This window comes from Ictalurus punctatus, chromosome 25 (genome assembly GCF_001660625.3).
Source record: "Ictalurus punctatus breed USDA103 chromosome 25, Coco_2.0, whole genome shotgun sequence".
Classification (NCBI taxonomy): Eukaryota; Metazoa; Chordata; class Actinopteri; order Siluriformes; family Ictaluridae; genus Ictalurus; species Ictalurus punctatus.
In genome coordinates, this window is record NC_030440.2 from 18,072,731 (window position 1) to 18,093,804 (window position 21,074).

The following is a 21,074-nucleotide window of genomic DNA, read 5'->3' on the forward strand; positions in this document are numbered from 1 at the left end:
GTGATTTATGCACACACACACACACACACACACGTAGACACTTCTGGTACATTAATGATGTGGTCGGGACTCAAGCACCCTCCATATTGCTGTTTGCGGCGTTAAAGACAAGGTTCAGGTTAAGGACCAATTTTTCTATTTTCTACCAAAATGTTTGAAATATGGTTAGACCCACAGAGTTGTTGAATTCTGCGTTCTGATCGGTCAGAAGGCGTGGCTTCACTCCCTACAACGGCAGCTCTGGAACACGTTATCGTTTCTATAGTAACCGCTCGTTCAAAAGGGACACGTACGGCTCCACGTAAAAAAAAACAAAAAAAACACGTGTAATCATTAATGCTGTGAGTTTTTCTGTAAGGAGATGTTTATTTAACATTCATGGAAGGAGTCTCCAGTGTCGGTGGTTTGTAACATTTCTGAAGCAGGAAAGAGGAAAAACGGCGAGCGAGAACATGAAACGTACCCATAAATGGCTAAAAATAACAACCCCTGACATGTCGTTCCTTGATAAATGAACATTGGTAGTGATTGGTGGAATCGCTGCGGTTCGAGAGGAATACAACACTCTCGAGATGTGCTGTTAGTGGAAAATAATCAACTGCAGGCTCATGGCTGGTTGTTTTCCTGTAACTGCACACCTCCGAGTGTTTTACCGCCTGTTCGTATGGTGGGTGGTTTTTCTCCGAAGCGAGGCAGGATGTAGAAGAGCGAGGTGTTAAAGATTCAGACAGTGACACGAGTGTCAGAAGATCTGATTTCACACCGACCGACTAGAAGAAAAGCGCAACACAGAGAATCACAGAAAGTCGGGAGTAAAGGGTGAGCAAAGTACATGAAGTCAAAAAGCCGCTCTAACTCTGACTGATGCAAGCGTACACGTCTAAGACGCAAACGCCTCGGGCGCATACACACACGCCCCTCCCCCACACACCCAAAAAAACCCTTATGTTAAAGGGAAGGTTACAGATAGAGTCATGTTCCAGTGTGTTTTACTGAACGTTGTTATTGAATGAACTGCGTGGGCTTTTATCCCGAACTGTAATTTGGTCAAACAATGGAGGAACGCTTCAGTTTTAATAAAGAGCACATTTCATTTCTTCTGAAAATATTTGTTCCTGTTGCGTCCTCTGATCAAACACGCTTCTCTTCTTTTACTCGTTGTGTACAGCCTTACACGGTGACTTTAAACAAGCACACACACGTTTGATGGAACTACTTACGTTTCGTAACAAGAAAATAATGACTTACTTACAAAAATGTAGATAGTTTAAATCCCCGCCCTCGCTCCCATATATTTCTACAGGTGTGCCCAAAAGTTTGTACACCCCTTGCAGAATCTGCTAAATCTTAACATTGTTAACAAAATAAGACGGATCATGAAAATCCCATGTTGTTGTTTATTTAGTTCTGTCCTGAGTAAACTATTTCACATAACAGATGTTTACATATCGTCCACAAGACAAGATGACAGCTGAATTTATAAAAATTACCCCATTCAAAAGTTTACACACCCTTGATTCTTACCTGGATGATGACCGACATGATGTGTTCATGTTTTGTGAGAGTTCTTCACGAGTCCATTGTTCATCCTGAGCAGTTACACTGCCCGCTGTTCTTCAGAAAAATCCTCCAGGTCCTGCACGTTCTTCACTTTTCCAGCATCTTCTACATATTTGACGCTTTCCATCAGCGGCTATATGATGTCGAGATCCATCTTTTCAGACCGAGGACGACTGAGGGACTCGCACACGACTGGTACACAAGGTGCACACGTTCACTGACGCTCCAGAAGGCAACACGATACGTTAAGAGTCAGGGGGGTGTAAACTTTTGAACAGGATGATCGGTGTCAATTGTTATTATTTTGTTTAAATGTCTTTTTTTTTTTAATTGAGTACCGCCCTTCAGACGCTAACTAATACAGTTACATGTCTCCCGGAAAGCAAAATACTAACCATTTCCACCGATCATCCTGTTCACAAGTTTTTATTATTTATTATTCTTATTATTCTTATTCAAGACAGAACTAAATAATAATAAAAAAAAAACAACATGGGATTTTTTTGAGCCGTGTCATTTTGTTAACAGTATTAAGGTTTAGCAGATTCTGCAAGGGGTGCGCAAACTTTATATAACTGTATAAATATTTATATAAATGCAAACTTTTTTTTTTTTTTTTTAAGAATTCTGCTCTGAAATTCCAAAAAGTGTGTTTACTTGAAGGAATTCACGTTTCTTTGGGGTATTAAATATTAAATACTTCTGGGTATAAAACATCTCAGTCTCGGGATTTGGACGGTGTCGTAAACATGTGGTCTGAACTGAACACGTCCAAACCTAACGATGGAAAGTAGCTTCGAATGTGCGTGGAGGAGAACCAGGACCCTGTCCACCCTCGTCAGACAGCACTATCACTCTCTAATGAAGGCACCAAAAACTTCCTCTCCAATTCTCCCAGAGGTTTGCCCTCAAATCAGAGGATGACTGACAGAATATTTAATAGAGACAGGTGACGAAGTTTAATTAAGACCGTGAATTTGGGCTAATGCCTTTATGGACGTGAAAATGGATCAGATTCGCTTCAGGCTAGCTGAACACGGGCCACTTTGCTCTCAAATGAGTCGGTAAAAAACATTTCATCTGAGTTACCGAGGCACAAAAGTGATTAATTTTCTTCTCAGCTGTAGAGAAAGAAAAAGTCTCGTGAAAGCTGTGTCATGATTTAAAATAATTTCTCAAACTGCACTGAAAATTATTTATTATAGAAACACCAATAGAGTGAAAATAAAATATTCCACAAGCTCCCTGACTGACTAGTACGAAGTAGCTTACGCGTGTGGCTGTTAACGAGTACCAAAAACATGTCGCTGCTGCATCTCTAACCAGGATAATACTACGTTCTCTTCAATTCTTTTCTGTTTCTGTCCACTAAAGTATGGCTTGCGATTACTTTGTAGAGCAGAAGTCACATAAAGAAAAGAGAGCTAATTCCACGAAAGTAAAAAGGCTTCGCTCGTCATAAGCCGTCATGGAATAATAACAACGCGAGCTAACAAACACGCACTACTATCAGGCTTGAAAAAAACAAACAAAAAACACTGGCTAGATGTCGTCTTTTAAAGGAGCCACAATGCAAACGGTTGCCATGACGCTACATTGATGGGATTAATGTGTAAGGAGTGACAGGCGGCACAAAGACACCCCCTAGTATATACTCTACACACACACACACACACACACACACACAGACAAGGCAACGAGAACCAATTAACCCCGTCACTGTCAGACCCTCCACTTCAACACGAGAGCAAAGAAACAGCATGGCCTGTCACCACCGCGTGCCAATCACGCCGTAATCTTCACCACCCTCACACACTGTCCGAGGAAACGTAGCCCCCCTTAACGGATAAATGACTTCCCATTGTCCGCTGTCCGGCTTCCTGTTCTTAATCAAGAGAACACAAGAGAGAACTGCAGAATAGATGTTGATAAAACTTCTTTATCCTCCATCATTTACTGCTTAAACGATCCCTAAAGGGCATTTTACATCGACATTTACAGCATTCATAAGACACCCTCATCCAGAGCCACTTACATTCATACATTTGAGCAGTTGAGGGTTAAGGGCCTTGCTCAAGGGCCCAGCAGTGGCAGTTTGGCAGTATAAACGCCTGTATAAATGCTCCTAAAAATCGTGATTATAAGTAATAAAACTCTCAGCGTTGGGCTGTTATGGGAAAATAATCAGCGATGGTGGGGTGGTTTGATGGTGTGATGAGTTACCGTTATCATCCCAAGGGTGATTATTAACATTCCAGAATGTTTTATTCTTCTTATACCACAGTAAATTTACATCTGACTCTTACGAAGTTAATCATCGCTTCTGACCAATCAGAATCCAGGAGAATTCCAGTGCAGTTGCTTAACACTGTTTATTTCTTCATTATTTCAACAGGATATGTAAAAAATAAAATGCTGGTGACGGAACAAGTGTATATCGCTACTATGACGTTAGTGAGGATTTGTTTCCGCGGAGGTTCAACAACATTAAATGCAACTCTAAACGGATAAAAATAATGACATGACATTCTTTATTGAATACAGAAGAATGAATCGTCAGTGATAAATTGCTGTGGAATAAAAGAGGGATAAAAGGGATTAGAGGTGGGCTGTTACAGGACAGTAATCAATTTCGGTGTAGTAGCAGCAAACACACACTATAATGCTGTGGTACAGAAATGAAATATTTCATGATGACCTTTTCACTCTCTGGATTTGAATTGGAGAAAAAGTCCACATGCACAAACCTGAGAACATACAGGAGCCTCTACGATACATAGGGGGAAAAAGACACGCTTTCTCTGACTCCTGGGATAACCAACTGACTCTTGTGATAACCAACTGACCCCTGTGATAACCAACTGACTCTTGTGATAACCAACTGATCCCTGAGATAACCAGTTGACCCCTGAGATAACCAGTTGACCCCTGGGATAACCAACTGACCCTTGTGATAACCAACTGACCCCTGAGATAACCAGTTGACCCCTGGGATAACCAACTGACCCTTGTGATAACCAACTGACCCTTGTGATAACCAACTGACCCCTGGGATAACCAACTGACCCCTGGGATGACCAACTGACTCCTGGGATAACCAACTGACCCCTGGGATGACCAACTGACTCCTGGGATAACCAACTGACCCCTGGGATAACCAACTGACCCCTGAGATAACCAGTTGACCCCTGGGATGATCAACTGACCCTTATGATAACCAACTGACCCCTGAGATAACCAGTTGACCCCTGGGATAACCAACTGACCCTTGTGATAACCAACTGACCCCTGAGATAACCAGTTGACCCCTGGGATAACCAACTGACCCTTGTGATAACCAACTGACCCTTGTGATAACCAACTGACCCCTGGGATAACCAACTGACCCCTGGGATAACCAACTGACCCCTGGGATGACCAACTGACTCCTGGGATAACCAACTGACCCCTGGGATAACCAACTGACCCCTGAGATAACCAGTTGACCCCTGGGATGATCAACTGACCCTTATGATAACCAACTGACCCCTGTGATAACCAACTGACCCCTGGGATAACCAACTGACCCCTGGGATGACCAACTGACTCCTGGGATAAAGAACGGACCCCTGAGATAACCAGGACTTAGAGGGAAAAAGGTGCAGAGCTTGAATCTGGAGCCAAAATCATGTACAAAGCACATTTGTCTTTACTTTATGTCAAATTTTCACCACAGTACTCTTCTTATTATTATTATTTGCCTATTAACTCCTTGTTGTGTATAAATGCTGAATGTCACTGAAACTGAAACACATTCCGATCAATAATGTACAAGTGGTCAGTTTGGCTGCAATCAGCAGCTTTCACAGATTAGGATTAAAAACAAACAACAACAACGAAAAAAAAAACCCTGAACCGTACGCTCTGAAATGAGCTGGAATTTATTTCTCTATTAACACACCATCCTGGCACTTCAGTGCCAGAACATTTAGGTCAGTTCTGTTTAATTCTGTAATGAATAGAGTGCTTAAACAATGGCCTTGGAATAATTGGCACTGTGAACAAACATTTAGGGCTCATGACTGGCACAGGAACGTGAGCTGCAATGCTGTAGCTGTACCACAGTGTTGTTTTTATCTTCTTCTCATAAACCTCATGCGCTTCATTCAGCAGAAATACATTCCGTAAAACGGACTTCCCAATTTCACACTTCTACCGCGTTTACTGTCGGAAGTCAGAAACGACACGCCAGAGAGCGCCACTCAGTTTCCTCCACGCTGGCGCATATTCAGCGTAAGAGAGGACTCAAGTACAATTTCTCAATGAAACATTATTTGAAGTCCACCTTCATTGGGGTGTCATACTGTAATGCATACATAAGCGATCAAGCATAATGAATATAAAGCAGTCAGGTTTATTCTTCGATTTCCTCATGTTAAATGATTTATTATTAGGGAAATACTGTATAACATCTAATATGCAGTATATAAGTGACGTAAAATAACATAAACACGCACAAACATTTACAAAGTCTCATTCTGAAATGCATCATCTGTCATTGAGACTGCATTTGTCAGTTTGCGTATCAAGTATGTCAAAACATTTCGTCATATGAGCAACAAAGTCAGTTGTCATAAGGTTATAACCTGAGTCAAGCCGTGAAGTGTTATAATCTAACCTCATTGCAACATAAACCAAGACTGACAGTCAATGATCGGTGAATTAAACCTTTATAAATGTTTCTGTAAGTTTTATCATTCGTCACTAACTGCGTACGTAGGTGTAATGAAGCCTTATGAACACTGTCATGATGTCAGCTCATGACACTTGGTCAGGTCTCAGATCAAACATCATATCAATAAATGTTTAGAAATGTTTTTGAAGGATTTATCCGTTGTCAAGGGCTTGTGTAGATGTCATGAAGCTTTATGAACACTGTCATAACATGTCCTTATCACAGTTGACTCAGGCGCTACGTCGAACTTGCGATCAAGATAGCATTTAATGGAATAACCCTTTATAAACGTTTCTGTGGGTTCTAACATTCATCACGAAGGGCTTACGTAGGTGTCATGAAGCCACATGAACACTCTCATAACCTCTCGTAACATTATCTCATCTGATACCAAGATTGACAGCTGGCAACCGAACAAGCTTTCATAAACGTTTCTGTAGTTTATATCAAGTGTTATGAAGTGCTAATGTAGCTGTTTTGCAGCTTTATGAATACTCAGTGAAGTATCACCAATATTTTAACTACTTGATTTCAGTCTTATTAAATAGGATTAATAATGATAGTAATTTAATAAATCTTTTTGTTTTTTCCTCGATAAAATAATCCACATAATCAATTACGCTACATATTTGTGCATACGTTTGGGCAACTGGTGTTTGCGGGCAGTTGGTGTTATGAACTCATTCGTAGGTGATCACAGGAGTACACAACAGTACACACAGGTGCATGACTAAGACTGGGGTTCCATCCTGAATGAGCTGGAATCATTAGGTGAACACGAATCAGACATAAATAAATGGCTGTCTTCTGACTAGTGTCTAATTAAAATAGCTCTTTCTATTTAACAAGCCATCTGCTGAGGAGAAGGAGACCAGGTGGACTAGCATGCTAGCAGATACACTCATAAACCCAGGTTCCCCTGTAGGTCTATAAACCTCTCCGGGTTCCTATTTGTGCTTAATGATGTTTTTTACAGCCCCAGTGCTCGAGAGTATAATTAAATAACTTAATTCAGAGACTGTTTTTTTTTTTTTTTTTTATTGACCACAAGCCCACGGCGTAATTTAATTCTCAACTCGTGTCAGTCCTGGCCGTCTGTGTGGTCGCACCACTTCATCAGTCCTCCATGTCTGGTAACTCATTAACAGCTCTACAGTGGGTGATTGGGTTGATTTTCTACGTTATTCGTTTACCCAATCTTATCCCTGAGCAGTGCAAATCATAAGCGAGTGATGGGTCTTAAAGTGCACATCTGTTAAAGCGATGGCATTGTTTAAAAAACATTTCATTTTCTCCAGTAAAAATATCAACTTTCAAGTCCAAGACATATCCAAGACCAGGATTCAACAAGCTCATCAAAACCGAGTCTAAAAGGAGTTGAGACCAAGTCAAGATCCAATCAAGGCCTAGTCTTAAGGGGGTCGAGGCCAAGCTAAGACCGAGTCAAGACTGTATATAAAAGGGGTCAAGGCCAAGTAAAGATCGAGTTATGACCGAGTGTCCAGGCCAAATCAAGATCGAGTCAATACCGAGTCTTAAGGGGGTTGAGGCCAAGTCAAGATCAAGTCAAGGCTGAGTTTTAAGGGGGTTGAGGCCAAGTCAAGATTGAGTCTGAATGAAAGCAAGAGAGAGTCAGGATTGAAACTGAAAACCGTCAAATTATATTTGAGTCAGATCCGTTACTGCAACTAGTTGGCTTTTTTGTATTTCACCAATGATTAGGCTAGTTCCTGGCAGTAATTCTGTCTTGTTAAGCTTTGAGCATGCAAAATGTCCTTATTATTGAGACCAATACCCAAGACTGAGAAAACTCCAAATGGCAATAAGTCAGACGAGTCCAAGTCAATACACAAAACATCTTGAGATCGGATTCAAGTCCTGCAGCCCCACGTATACTTTACATGACTTAATTTTTGTCATTTTCTTCATCTTCCTTAACAAACACCATCCCCTGAAGCATCTTGTTGACCTACAGCTGAATTCTATAGTGGAAAATAAAAGGTTTTAAATCTAGGCATCCCTCAAGGTTCATTGCTATATCCAGTTCAGTTTCTAACAACAACACACATAGCAGCGATTTGACTCTGAACAAATATATAGACACCCTGGTTGGGATGCTCTGCTTAAACCAGGAAGCCAGTGACTCCAAATACTTGAAATTGGATGCCAGGTGTCAATCAGAAATCCTGCTAATGCTAATGCTGTGTCGTTTGTATATTTGATTAGAGTCAGATCATTGCTATGTCTGTATTTATTGGTAAAAATTAAAAGCTAGGCAAAATTTCATCCCTAATATTATTCATCGATTTTTACATTTCTTTAACACACACATATTTTTTTCCAGATCTGAGCTGCTAAAATGAGCCAGAGGACATGGCGGTAGTGCTGCAGAAATGCAATATGTTCTGGAGATTTGGACTAATAGGTGTGAAATTGCTCCAAGTCTTCTTCTTTTCTTTCTTTTATGAAAAAGACAAAGTCAGATACTACATAAAACTTGGTCAGCTCATGGGTTTTGACACGAGCCTTACATAAATCCTTTAACACTCCTTTATTACAGCTTCACACCACGTTTAGTTGCACTTTAAATAAAATGTTACTCCATTTTTAATCCCTTTTCGTGTTCAGGCAGTTTCCTGACCTGTTAGACTGCTCAGCACACTGGATTATGCTAAAACATCTACCGTGACACAGACAACAAAATCTTATAATGGCTTATTGCTATTCATTATGGTAGTGCAGAGGTGAGAGCAGGCGGGCTGAAACGACACTTGATATGCAAATTAACGCCATTCGATATGCAAATCAGGTTCGTCTTTCTGTAAGCAGTGTGTAGTGTACTGGAAACACTTCTCACTGCGAGTGAGGAGGGAAACTGTCAGAAATGAAGAAACATCAGGTTTTTGCCACAGTTTTTGCCACAGTTTACAGGAGCATTTATTCAAACAAGTTTCTGAGCAGTTCATTCAGAAAGATGTTCATACACTACGAGGGTTTGTGGAAATGCATGTCGACTCACTCGTGCGAATCCGAACTGATTGGCTTCAAATCACATAATTGTTGATCAATTACTGCAAGTTTATACATGGATTATGCTGTCAAGTTTACTGACAAGTAAATCACTCCTTTATTTCAATTACACACACACACACACACACACACACACAAATAAGAGCCGATTCCACCGATTTGGACAAAAGTAATGGTGCCCTAAAACATGAAGAAGAGTTCATGTGACTGTGGGCTGAGGAGCTGCAGTGGCTGAGCTGCATTACTGGGAGTTTTACTACGTGCTGCACGTAGGAGGCACTATTTCACTGTTTATTGTCATTTTCAGCTCTCTGTGAACGTTGCCTTTTACGGAGTTTTGTGGGAATTGATTGGAGTTTACTGACATACACACACGCGTATGAAAAACATCAGAAACTTTTGTAAATCTGGCAGGAACTTTTAGATCAGTTTGGTGAAAACATCGAGACGGAACTGTACTAAAACTTAATAAATGATCCGCATTATACTTTGACATCTGTCTGTTAATAAAACATATATATATATATATATATATATATATATATATATATATATATATATATATATATATATATAGTATGAATGGGTGTGTGAGTGTGTATGTGATTGTTCCCTGCGATGGACTGGCACCCTGTCCAGGGTGTACCCCGCCTTGTGCCCCATGCTCCCTGGGACAGGTTCCAGGTTCCCTGTGACCCTGAAGAAGGAGTAAGCGGTAGAAGATGGATGGATGGAAGGATATATATATATATATTTCAACTAAATAACTGTATATTTTTATTCAGACTACTTTCTAACCTAGCTATAAGTGTGATAAGTCGTTAACTCAGAAATCTTTATAATGAAAGAAATCTTTCTTTTACTTTCTTTCTTTTTTTTTTTCCTCTATAATCCGAAGCACTCCATAATCAAACATCAGATGAAGAAATGACTTGGACGGCGAGGTACAAAGTCGAAAATTGTTTTTATTCATAATCATGTACTGATGCATATGGAAGGTTCTGTACATGTTCTTACAAAGTGTTAAAAAACTGTACAGTATAAAGCTGAAACACTGAGAAACTCTTACATATCTGTGAGAAAGAAAAAAAAACACTCCTAAAACTCATAAAATGCTGTAAATAATTAGACAAAAATGAGAAATAATAGAGCATTAAATAAAGATAACTCATGCGCTCAGGTTTAAAAGCCCGAGGTTTTTTGTTCCTATTTTAATAAGGATTGATTTGAATTTATTTATTTTAAATAAATTTTGCAACACACTCCCCATGGGAATTTTTTGAAATTTTTTATTGGTCTACAAGATGATCAGAAATGAAAGACTCAAGAGGAAACCACTCGATTTGTTAATCGCTTATTTTTGTTTTGTGGCTCACTGAGCAACATCTGAACAAAATTGCTTCGAGTCTTTAGAGACAGGTTCTGCTTCAGGAGCAAAAAGAATTAATCAGTGTTTCATAAATTGATGAAAGAGATGTCAGGAATCACACACACGGCTGCTTTCACGCTGGATGTTCGTTAAATCTTGGGCATGTTTTCTTGATTGCCAATTTTTAACTGCCAATTATTTTCGAAGAATTCAAAACATGTTCTTTCGACATCTCTTGAGAAATCTGAGATTAACTAATCGGGATAACTCTAAACCCAGATTATTCCAATCTACATACCTCTTATAGATATGAAGCGACTTTACGGAATATTTTGGGCACGTATACGTGCTGGGTTTAGTGGTTTAGTGTTAATATATTAAATAATAAACACTTTGGCAGGGTTATAAATAAAATAAACACAATAAATGATCACGATGGGCAACTCCACAGGAGGGTCTGGGATTGGCAATAAATTACCTTATTGCTTTTCTCTCCCTTTTTTTCACTTTCATTATGCACCTGTTTTGTTTTCACACACTACTTTACAATGCAAAATAACCGATATTTTCCAAAAGAAATCTGCTAACGGGTTTGATTAGGTACAGTCGCCATCTCAGTACCAGCACCAATCAGAAACGATGATTCATTTATTCATTTATTTTCAAATCAAGGCACTTCCTGGTTTTGTAAATAAATATCTCAGTAAATCTCCACTCATGTTTTTATCTCCTCATCACACCTCCAGCTCTTGCCCCGGGGATGTCGGTGCCAGAATGTCGAAGCAGGTCTCCATCATGACGCGAGACTTGCACAGGTTGACGCAGAACTCCAGCTCTGCCGTGGCCTGAACCAGAGCCTCCAGGTAGTCCTGCGACTCCGGGTCCAGATCCGGATCCACATCAACTGAGGAGACAAAAGAACGACAAAAATGGTGAAATAGAAGCCATGATACTCCAGTTCTGTTTCCCTGTTCCATCATATCACCTTTCATTTTACAGGTGCAATATGAAATGTACATGTAAGATGTTTCAATTTACTCTGTCCAAAACATTACATTTCGCCAAACCAAAGAAGAAACTTGCGTCATTATCTTATCTTTACTAGCTGACTATAAATTTACGGCATCTGGCAGACGCCCTAATCCACAGCGACTTACATTTATCTCATTTATACAACGGAGAAGTTGAGGGCCTTGCTCAAGGGCCCAGAAGTTACCACTCAACAGTCCTGGGATTTGAACTCAAGACCATCCTATCACTAATCCAACAGCTTAACCCCTGAGCCTATAGCAGCTTAACCTTCTGTAGCCTATAGCAACTGGACCGTGACCTTACAGACTTTCAAAGGACAAAAACGGTGGTAAACATAAAGGAATAAAAGACTCTGCGCATGCGGTTACAGTAAAATAACAAAGGACGCTGATTTGTTTAACTGAATACGGAATTATGTTTAATAAAGTGTAGAATCGACATACAAAAATTCTCACGAATATAAAGAAATGAATCACGTGGCGCAGGGATACACCAGGACCAGGATCAGTCTGAGTTACTAAACGTGTTCAGTGATTTATAGGAGAACGTCGGGATGATCAGAACAGCAGGTTGGCACTTTTACGCAGAGATAATTTTACTGGTGATTTGTCCTTGGTTCACTCCTAAACATCTGACTCTGATCTATACAAATTAGTGCTTGAGTTCAGCTTCCTCATAAAGTCACAAGTTCATGGTTTGGTATTTAAATCTGATCCGGGGCGGGGCTACGCTTGAGCTTAGATTGTGATGTCATAGGCAGCCTCATCTAACCTCGTGCTGTGTTAACCGGATTTGGGAAGTTTGTAGATCAGTTCTTTAAACGTTCATCTTCTTATAAAAGTCGGAATTCTCCGATGGATTCTTTTTGTACTTAAAAGGTTAGAAACCATCGATCCACTCTGGCAAATCCGATCTACATATTCAACATCTTTATTCACTTGATGTGAGGCAGACTTGGAATGAATTCAGTTTTAGATAAAAAGCATCTGCTATATGGGAATAAATCTAAATATTCCGGTCCGTGAGTCGCAGGCTCGATGCTGCTCGATATGCGACCACACATTAAGTGTTATTTTACTTCCACTGACATTAAGACTATCGGTGCCAATACTTTTGCTCACCTAAAAATTGGGTGGTCTGCCAAAGGTGCCATGTTCTAAGTTGTTTAACACATCTACTGTAGGTGTAACTATCAGGAAACCAAAGCTGAAATTCTGATCTCTGGTCTGATATTCTGTTCTCTGGTCTGATATTCTGTTCTCTGGTCTGATATTCTGATCTCTGGTCTGATATTCTGTTCTCTGGTCTGATATTCTGATCTCTGGTCTGATATTCTGATCTCTGGTCTGTTATTCTGATCTCTGGTCTGTTATTCTGATATTCATCTTTTGATCTCAAACCCGGACGTCTTTAGTGTATAGCAAAAACAAAAGATTTGGTGTTCCAATACTTTTGGAGGGGGCTGTGACTACAGTATATATAGTTACTGCAGTCTGGCATCTGAATTTTACAAATAAATAATAAAAATGCTGGACAGACCACGCCAAGAAACGGCAACAGTCTGCTAGTGTGATCGCAGCATAATGCTATGCGGTGGAGATCAGTGAGTTCAGTGTGTGTGGGTTCAGTGTCTGTGTTTGCTGTTGTGCTCGTTTGGAAAAAGAGAGGGAGAAATCACAAAGAAATGTTGAAAGATTTTTGGGTAAAAAAAAAAAATAATAAATTATAATAAAATGAACTAAAATAGCACAAAGCAGTGCTGCCACTGAAATGTGAAATTACACTTTGAACAAGTCAGTGGCAAGAATGAGAATAAAAGAGGCTGTGTGTGTGTGTGTGTGTGTGTGTGTGTGTGTGTGTGTTCAGCATGTCCTTGAATCAATAAGCCGTTATTTTCCCTCCTGCATTCAGGCCAGAAGGTGCTTCGGCTGTGAGGCCGTGATGGTGTCTCTGTAATGCTTTATAAATCATGGCCCTCTTCAGCAAAGTGTCAGATGAGGGCTGTGTGTGTGTGTGTGCGTGTGCGTGTGTGTTTGTGTGTGTGTGTGTGTGTGTAAGCCTCTCCCATCACCTCCTCCCATTGATCTCTGCATCAGGAATTGACACTAGCGCTGTATTTGTCTAAATCTCATAACTTTTCTGACCTCCAAGTAGGAAAAAAAGCAAATAAACAAATTCACCTCAGTTAGGAATTCCTACTTGGAAACTTCAGCATGTGATGTATCTGACCACCATCTAGAGTAAATACTGTAAAACACCACTTCACTATTGTTAAATGAGATCAAATATCATCGTGGTTTCACCTAAATGAGTGTTTTGAACGTTTTTTGTTGATATATATATATATATATATATACAGTAAAGTACGGGAACTCACACTCTCCCGTCCACTTGTCGGGGTCGAGCATTAGCTGAGTCTTGGCGTCCTCCAGTTCCCTCCTTAGCCTCTCGTGCTTGGCCCTGAGCTCCCGGATCTGCTGCTGCCTCTTCTCCAGCATCCTGAGGCGAGCGCTGAAGTACTGCAAGCCCTGCGACGAGAAACCGAGCGACCAAACTGTGTTTATCTGACTGTACAGCCCAACGACTGCCGCGCACAATCCCTCCTACATCGCAGCACGCTTACAGCTTAGGTTAAATTGAGTCAGGCGTAATCTCTGTGTGCCGCTCTGCTGGTTGGATTAATACCAGCCAAGCTAAAAATAAAAGCACACATCTTGCTAAGTCTAAATCTCCTGGGGCAAAATAAATAAATAAATAAATGTTTGTTTGTCCATGATGGAAGAGCTTTTATAAAATAGACATATAATAATAATAATAATAATAATAATAATAATAATAATAATAATAAAACAACAGTACAGATTATTGTAAAAGTCCTCATCCTGAATTTATTATCTAAGGCAGTTCTTAAAGTCGGGTCCCGTGTCTGCGAAACATAGCAAGGGGGATCCATGATTTTAGTATTTTTTTTTTTACTTTTTTATTTTGTTGCACTTTATCAAAGTTATTACATTTAGGGGTCCAAGCACCAAAGTCAATTTTTTTTTTTAAATCCGTTTATAGTTACTTTTAATGCTGTGCTGTGCTGTCCTGTTCTCGATTTGTAGCAGCTCCGTCCCGGAGTTGTCGGAAAACTTAAAACGACAGCTTTACCTCTGACTGCTACGAAGCTCTGACACTGGAGACTCCTTCTGTACACGTTCAATAAACGTCTCCTTACAGAAAGCTTCATCGCAGCATCACAGACGTTTTCTAAATACGTGTTTATTAATAGATAGACACCATTAACATACTACAAGGTGCGCATATATAATATAAACCTGCACTACTGTCAGAGCTGCTGTTGTAGAAAATGAATCAATTCAATTCAATTCAATTTTATTTGTATAGCGCTTTTTACAATAGACATTGAATCAACACCTTCTGACCAATCAGCATCCCGCGAGGTATAAAACATTTGACTTTCATTAACGTACCTTTTGAACTTTGTGAAACGGCTGACAGGAGACGGGTGCGTGGAATTTGCGTATGCTAATGCGAATATAATAGACACACAACTGCTGAAAAAGCTATCTCTTTGTCTCAGGCAATCAAATAAGCTAAATGAGAATAGTCCTCCTGTCATAAACCAGCTCCTAACCCTCGACCGCAGAAAGGAACGTACGTATTACCCCGAGCGCTTGAACTCTTTAAAGATGAACTGAAGCTTATTTGAAAATAAATCGTTCCACCTTCCGCTGGCGACGCGGGTCACACTAGCAGGAAGGGTTAATGATCCGTGGACATGCAGCCCAGCGCTGGCTGTAAAGAGCCAGCAGACAGATCGCAGATTGAGAGAGCACACCTCATTCATCACAAGCTAAACGAATCTGTCATATGCAGATGAGACGTCACTAATTGTTCCTGAGATCACCTCTGCAAATGCAAATTCCTGCCGTAGTCCCAGCGATCACAGAGAGAGAGAGAGAGAGAAAGAGAGAAGTATTGAGGGACCACCGCAGGTGCTTACGGTTGTTAATGAACATCATGCTCACTTAGGAATGATGAGCTAGCCTGTCGTGTGCAAAGTCATCACATCGGGTCAGTGCTGGAAGCCAGAAAGCTTTTATTCCTGCAAACCTCCATGCCATGGTTCATGCCCACCTCAATGCACGTTCTTGTTCTGACACTAGATATTCCCTGGGCTTACTGTCACTCTCAGATCTGATCGATGAATTCATGTCATCAGTTGCAGCCCAGATGCGTTATAGATTGATGTATATAGATTGAGTATTGATGTTATAGATTGAGTGTGTTACTCACTAAACTATGGAGGCAGCGATACACTAAAATAAAAATATCATCTTTTCTATAACAGTAGATCTGGCAGGTTTTTTTTTTTTTTTTCCATTCACACAAATATATATATTAATATATTCATAAAGTCTCCAGTGTCAGCGCTGTGTAACAATCAGAGGTAAAGCTGTAACTTTAAGTTTTCCGACATCTTCAGCACGGACGAGTTTACAGTTTATGCTGCAGTTGCATGGAAACGTGATATTTTTTGTCTTAGAGAAAGGGAAAAAAGAAAAGAGAGGCTGAATATTTATAGCTGCTGTAACGTGAGTGGGAAAAGGAGCTTGTTTCGCAGATGTTCCATAAGATTAAACGCGACTATAAATTGAAAAGGAAAACGTTTGACGTGTCATTCTTTAATAAAGAAAAAAAATGATTAGCGTTGGAAAATTGCCATGGTATGAGAGGAATAAAACATTCCAGGAAGTGTTACAGGAAAATAATCATCACATCACCCCGTCACTGATCGTTTTTTTTTTTTGTTGTTGTTTTTTTTTTATTTTTAAATATAACATCATAACACAGATGGTTTAATTCCTAATATAATTTAATTAGCTTTTAATGCTTTGGGGCACTGCAAGGAATCAACTAAAGTAATGAATTAATTCATGGCGAATTAAAAAAAAAAAAAACACAAAATGGTAAAAGCATTCTTTCAACTTCGCAAAACTATGCAATGAATAAAATATATTTTTTTAAATTTAAAGAAATGGAAGTGAATATACAGAGTCTTTGAGTAAAATGTGCTACCCTTTCACGCAATAACACAAACTGTAAAACCCATGCTCTCAAATTTCCACACAGCTCTTACTGACGATGCTCACCGCAAACATCTAAAGTCAAGCATGCAGCCCGAGTGCTCTCACCTCAGTAACCATCCCTTCCTTGCATCTCTGCAGTCGCTCCACGTCATCTATCTCGTACACTTTAATCTCAAAGGCGTCCTTCAGGGAGCCCCCCAACGGAGGCAGGTCCACCCACTGGCCTGCAGCTCCAGCCTTCCTGCCAGGGGAGGAATTGTCCGGCAGGGGAGCAGGGATCAGCCGCCGCCGCTGCAGGCCTGGAGAGGTCAGACAGGGTAATGCTCTACATCTGGGCCGTAGGTGCACACCAGGAATATCCAAGGAGTTTACAGGCATGCTTTTTTTTTTTTTTTTTTTTTTTTTTTAAATATGTATGTGGCTCGTGGTATGATTGTCAAGACGTGGCAAGATGGTATGATTGTCTCTTTGTGCAAGCTATTTAAAGATAAAACCTTTAATTAAACAAAGATTTCTAATAAGAATACAAAGCATGAACAAGTCCATGTGTAAACCACAATGTGTTCTTGAGTCTTGCAAATGAATATTTTTGACGTTCAGACACGCGTACAGTGGCATAATGTGAGTACTTCTGGTGAACATAGTTGCCAAAGAATGCATGCAGTATTACAGTAATATTACAGTTCAAATTAGCAACTCTAGACAGGAAGGTATGAGTCTGAAGAAGTGATGGCATATCAGCAGTACTGTCAGTGAAAAATTGTTAGCTGAAGCAATCTAGACATGAGAAATGGATATGTCCTTGGGAAAAAAAAAGTGTCAGGTTCCTACTCTCAATCCTTCATTTAAACAACCAAGTAAGTTTTTCAAACAATGGCTGAACATTCCTGGTATCTACAACAGATATCATTTCTTAGGAAAGTTCAGAGAAAAAGGCATTAATTCCTGGGTGACTTGGAAGCGAAACCTACCATTGGCTCTCTTTTTGGGAGACTTTGACACCTTGGTTCGGCTGGAGGTAGACACTCCGCTCTCGCTCATGGAGTCGTGGGTGGAAGATGCACTACCTGTGGTTTCACTATCCCGGATCATGCTTTCATAGCCACTGCTGCCTCCACTGTGGTAGAAGAGAGCAGTGCGGCCCATGGCTGGGGGTAGCTCCCCACTAAGAACACTGCTGTTGTCACTACCATGGCCGCTGCTGTAGCGCTGCGGTCGTCGTGGAGCCGTGATCTTGCTGTATGGTGATGGCAATGAACAAGGCAGTAAAAGCTCGCTTTTTAGATTTGGTCCAAAATCACCAGAAGCGCTTGCCTGATCATCAGAAACCTTGATGTGTTTCTTGGGGCTGCTTGATGCTAGCTCACTGACCCGGCTATTTGCAGCTCGAATGGCTTGCTTTGTGCCCATGAGGGTGCCTTTACCTGCTTTTGCACTTGCACCCATAACTGAACGAGTTGATGTTTTTCCACTCGGAGGTAGGTTGGCAGTCCGTACACTTGAGGTGGAAAATGATTTTGTGGCACTCAAAGGTTTGGAACCATTGCTAGACAAGGACTTTGTTTTGTTTCCATTGCCAACCATGGCTCTAGGACTTATATTAGCTTTGATCTGCCCTAATTTGCTGACTCCAAGGGTACTGGCCGATGGAGGAGATAGGGGTGCAGAGGTGGAGCTGGTAACCCCAAGTCTTGGTACCATCTTATTCGACTTGCCATTACCACCAAGGTTAACACTACTGCTCTCTCGCATCATTCCTTGTTTAGATCCAATTGATGTCAAGCTGTCACATCTTTCAAGGGAGAAAAGACTCCCAAAGTATCTTCCATTGTCTGCTTTTGCACCGCGTGTGTGAAGACTGGATCCTGACTTTAAGCTGAACGATTTAAAGCTAAAAGAGTCCCCTCTAAGCCGAACATCAAAATCCTCCTCAGAGACTGTTGCTTTGGATGATGAGGATCTGGCTGCATCATTGCTTAATGACCTTAAGGCACTAGGAGACACCAAAACACGTGTCTTCTGGTCCAAGCTAGATTTTCTGATGGGTGGGACAGGGGGTGACATGCTGCCAGACTTTGGGAGTAAGATTTTCTGCCCATTTGACCGCTTCCCTAAGGATGAGTATTTCAATGTGGTACTTGTTTGCATGGCATCATGGCCCCACTTGGACTCTGAGGGGCTTTGAGGCACCGTGATCATGCCAAGTGTTGTCGCCCCTCGTCTAAGCTGAGGCATCCTGCTCATGCTCTCTCCTTTTTTAACACTGGATTTTTCACAACCATCCACCACCCTTTGGGAGGAGGAAGACGGAGGCATTTTTGGAGACCGTGGTACACTGCTGCTACTCCCACCTGTGGTCTTCCTGGATGGGATTCCACTCATGCCAGTTTTGGATGGCTTGCCTGCAGCGATGACTTCTGTACTTCTTGAATCTACCTGGCTACTTGTGGGCATCCAGTGTTCGTCTGTCCTGCTTCCTTGCCTCTGTAACTCTCGGTTCAAGCTGCTATTTGGCTCAACAGATGAGGTAGGTTTGTTTTTTCTCTGTAGAGTAGACTGGTTCACACTAGGCATCTGTACTGACTGTGATGAGCTAGTGGTACTAGATTTAACTGACTTTTGACCTCTGAAAGATGCTTTATTTGTATCAAAAGGTGGTGGGCACTTGGCTATATGAATTTTCTCAGAGGTTCCTGATTGGTAGTCTAACTCTGAAAAACATAACGCACTGTCACTGAAGGAGCTGTTTGTGCCTTGCTGTGAGGAAGACTCCATACATAAAGCACCAGGTATATTTGTTGTTGAAATATTATCACGTATGGTCATCCCCTTTGATGTAATACCTCTAGGCAAATATGTGGCATCTGTATTCACCGTTTTTCTGAAATATGAGCCTTTGGAAGATAGCGCTGTGCTGTGGTCAGGTGACATTTCTTCTTTTGACCTTGCATGGCTTTTTTGTGCACTGTCTACTTGGGATACGTATGCATCAAACTCATCATTGATGCTGCTGATAATACTGACTGGACGTGATCCAGAGGATATAGCCTGCAGGGAGCAGTCACTGTTAAAGCTGATTATGCTGGATGGTCGACCGTTGTCTGGAATTAGACCAGTAGGCAGCTCCTCGACCACAGTAAACACTAGTTCATCTTCCCCGTTTAGCTCAACAGGTTGCTGTAGAGTGACAGTAGTCCTTAAAACATCTCTCTCAAGACATCTGCTCTGAAAAGCTGCTCTGAGGTGGCTCACTTCCATTGGGCTCCTACTTAGATGATAAGGTACGCCTTGCCTGAGTGCTGGCTGACTCATACCCACTGGAGGTGTCCTTGTGGCTAAAATACTATCATCGGCCAAATTTGAGGTCTTTTGTAATGAGGGTGAAGGTCCTTTGTCGCTGAAGACCTTCTCTCGTACAACTGGCTCAGTGTCCTGAGCTGAAGTTTGATCCGATACAGCTCCATCTGAGGAGACTTCGGAGTGTTCCATGTAATAAGGCGTTTGGAGGGAGGATTTAATCATCTTGGTACATGTAAGAACCCCATCTGTAGCTTTCCCAGCTCCAATTTGAGTCTTAGGGACTGTCTGAGGTCCTTTTCCTTCGCCTATAAAAGTAGCTGTGCTCTCGCTTCCATCAATACACTCAAGCCGTTCTTGTAATTCTGCAAACGTGTTGCACTTTAGATGATCCCGATCTGATTTGGGAGCCTCTTTTGCACGCTTTTTGTTCAGCGAAGGAATGATAGGAACGAAGGCTGGAGGGCCTTCGTTGTCGCTGAGTTCACGGTCAGAAATATGGGCTCCACCAGGACCTACATAGATAACTGTGTCACATGAGTGCTCACTGCTGGAGGAGTAGTCCGGATCACTGGACAGAAGTGCAGGGTGGTCCGGGTCTAGAGCCACTGTCCTGGGGTATAACGGTCTTAAGTGAGGCGGTCGTCGGGTTTGTCCTTCCTCACAAGAGCTCTCCCCTCCTGAAGAACTGGAGGCATACTGAAAAAATACAAAAAAGATCAAAAGTGATCAGGACATAGCTCTTTCATGATAAAGTAACATTTTCTGATGATTCTTGTCAATAAGGGCAAACGTGCACACCGCATTCAAATCAAGCATTAGTGTCAAGACAATATACTGAGTTGACAAGTTCTACCAAATATTAAAAAAAGCTGCGAATTTGCCTCTGTAACACCTGAAGTATTTTCCTTCTGGACTACACCACTGATTACCAGTGCTACTGACTGATGCTCTCAGAGAAATCAATCAGACCACC

The 21,074-nt window shown here is 41.1% G+C and overlaps 1 protein-coding gene across 1 annotated transcript in view; it reads right to left on the reverse strand.

Moving 5' to 3' along the window:
- Nucleotides 1–10,261: 10,261 nt before the first annotated feature.
- kif26aa (kinesin family member 26Aa) overlaps nt 10,262–21,074 on the reverse strand; it is a 97,148-nt gene continuing 86,335 nt past the window's right edge. The window contains exons 13-16 of the mRNA XM_053675915.1: nt 17,773–20,797; nt 16,907–17,100; nt 14,083–14,233; nt 10,262–11,577 (exon numbers count right to left, since the gene is read on the reverse strand). Coding sequence (XP_053531890.1) covers nt 11,408–11,577; nt 14,083–14,233; nt 16,907–17,100; nt 17,773–20,797 — 3,540 coding nt within the window. The 3' untranslated portion in view covers nt 10,262–11,407. The remainder of the gene's footprint in view (nt 11,578–14,082; nt 14,234–16,906; nt 17,101–17,772; nt 20,798–21,074) is intronic.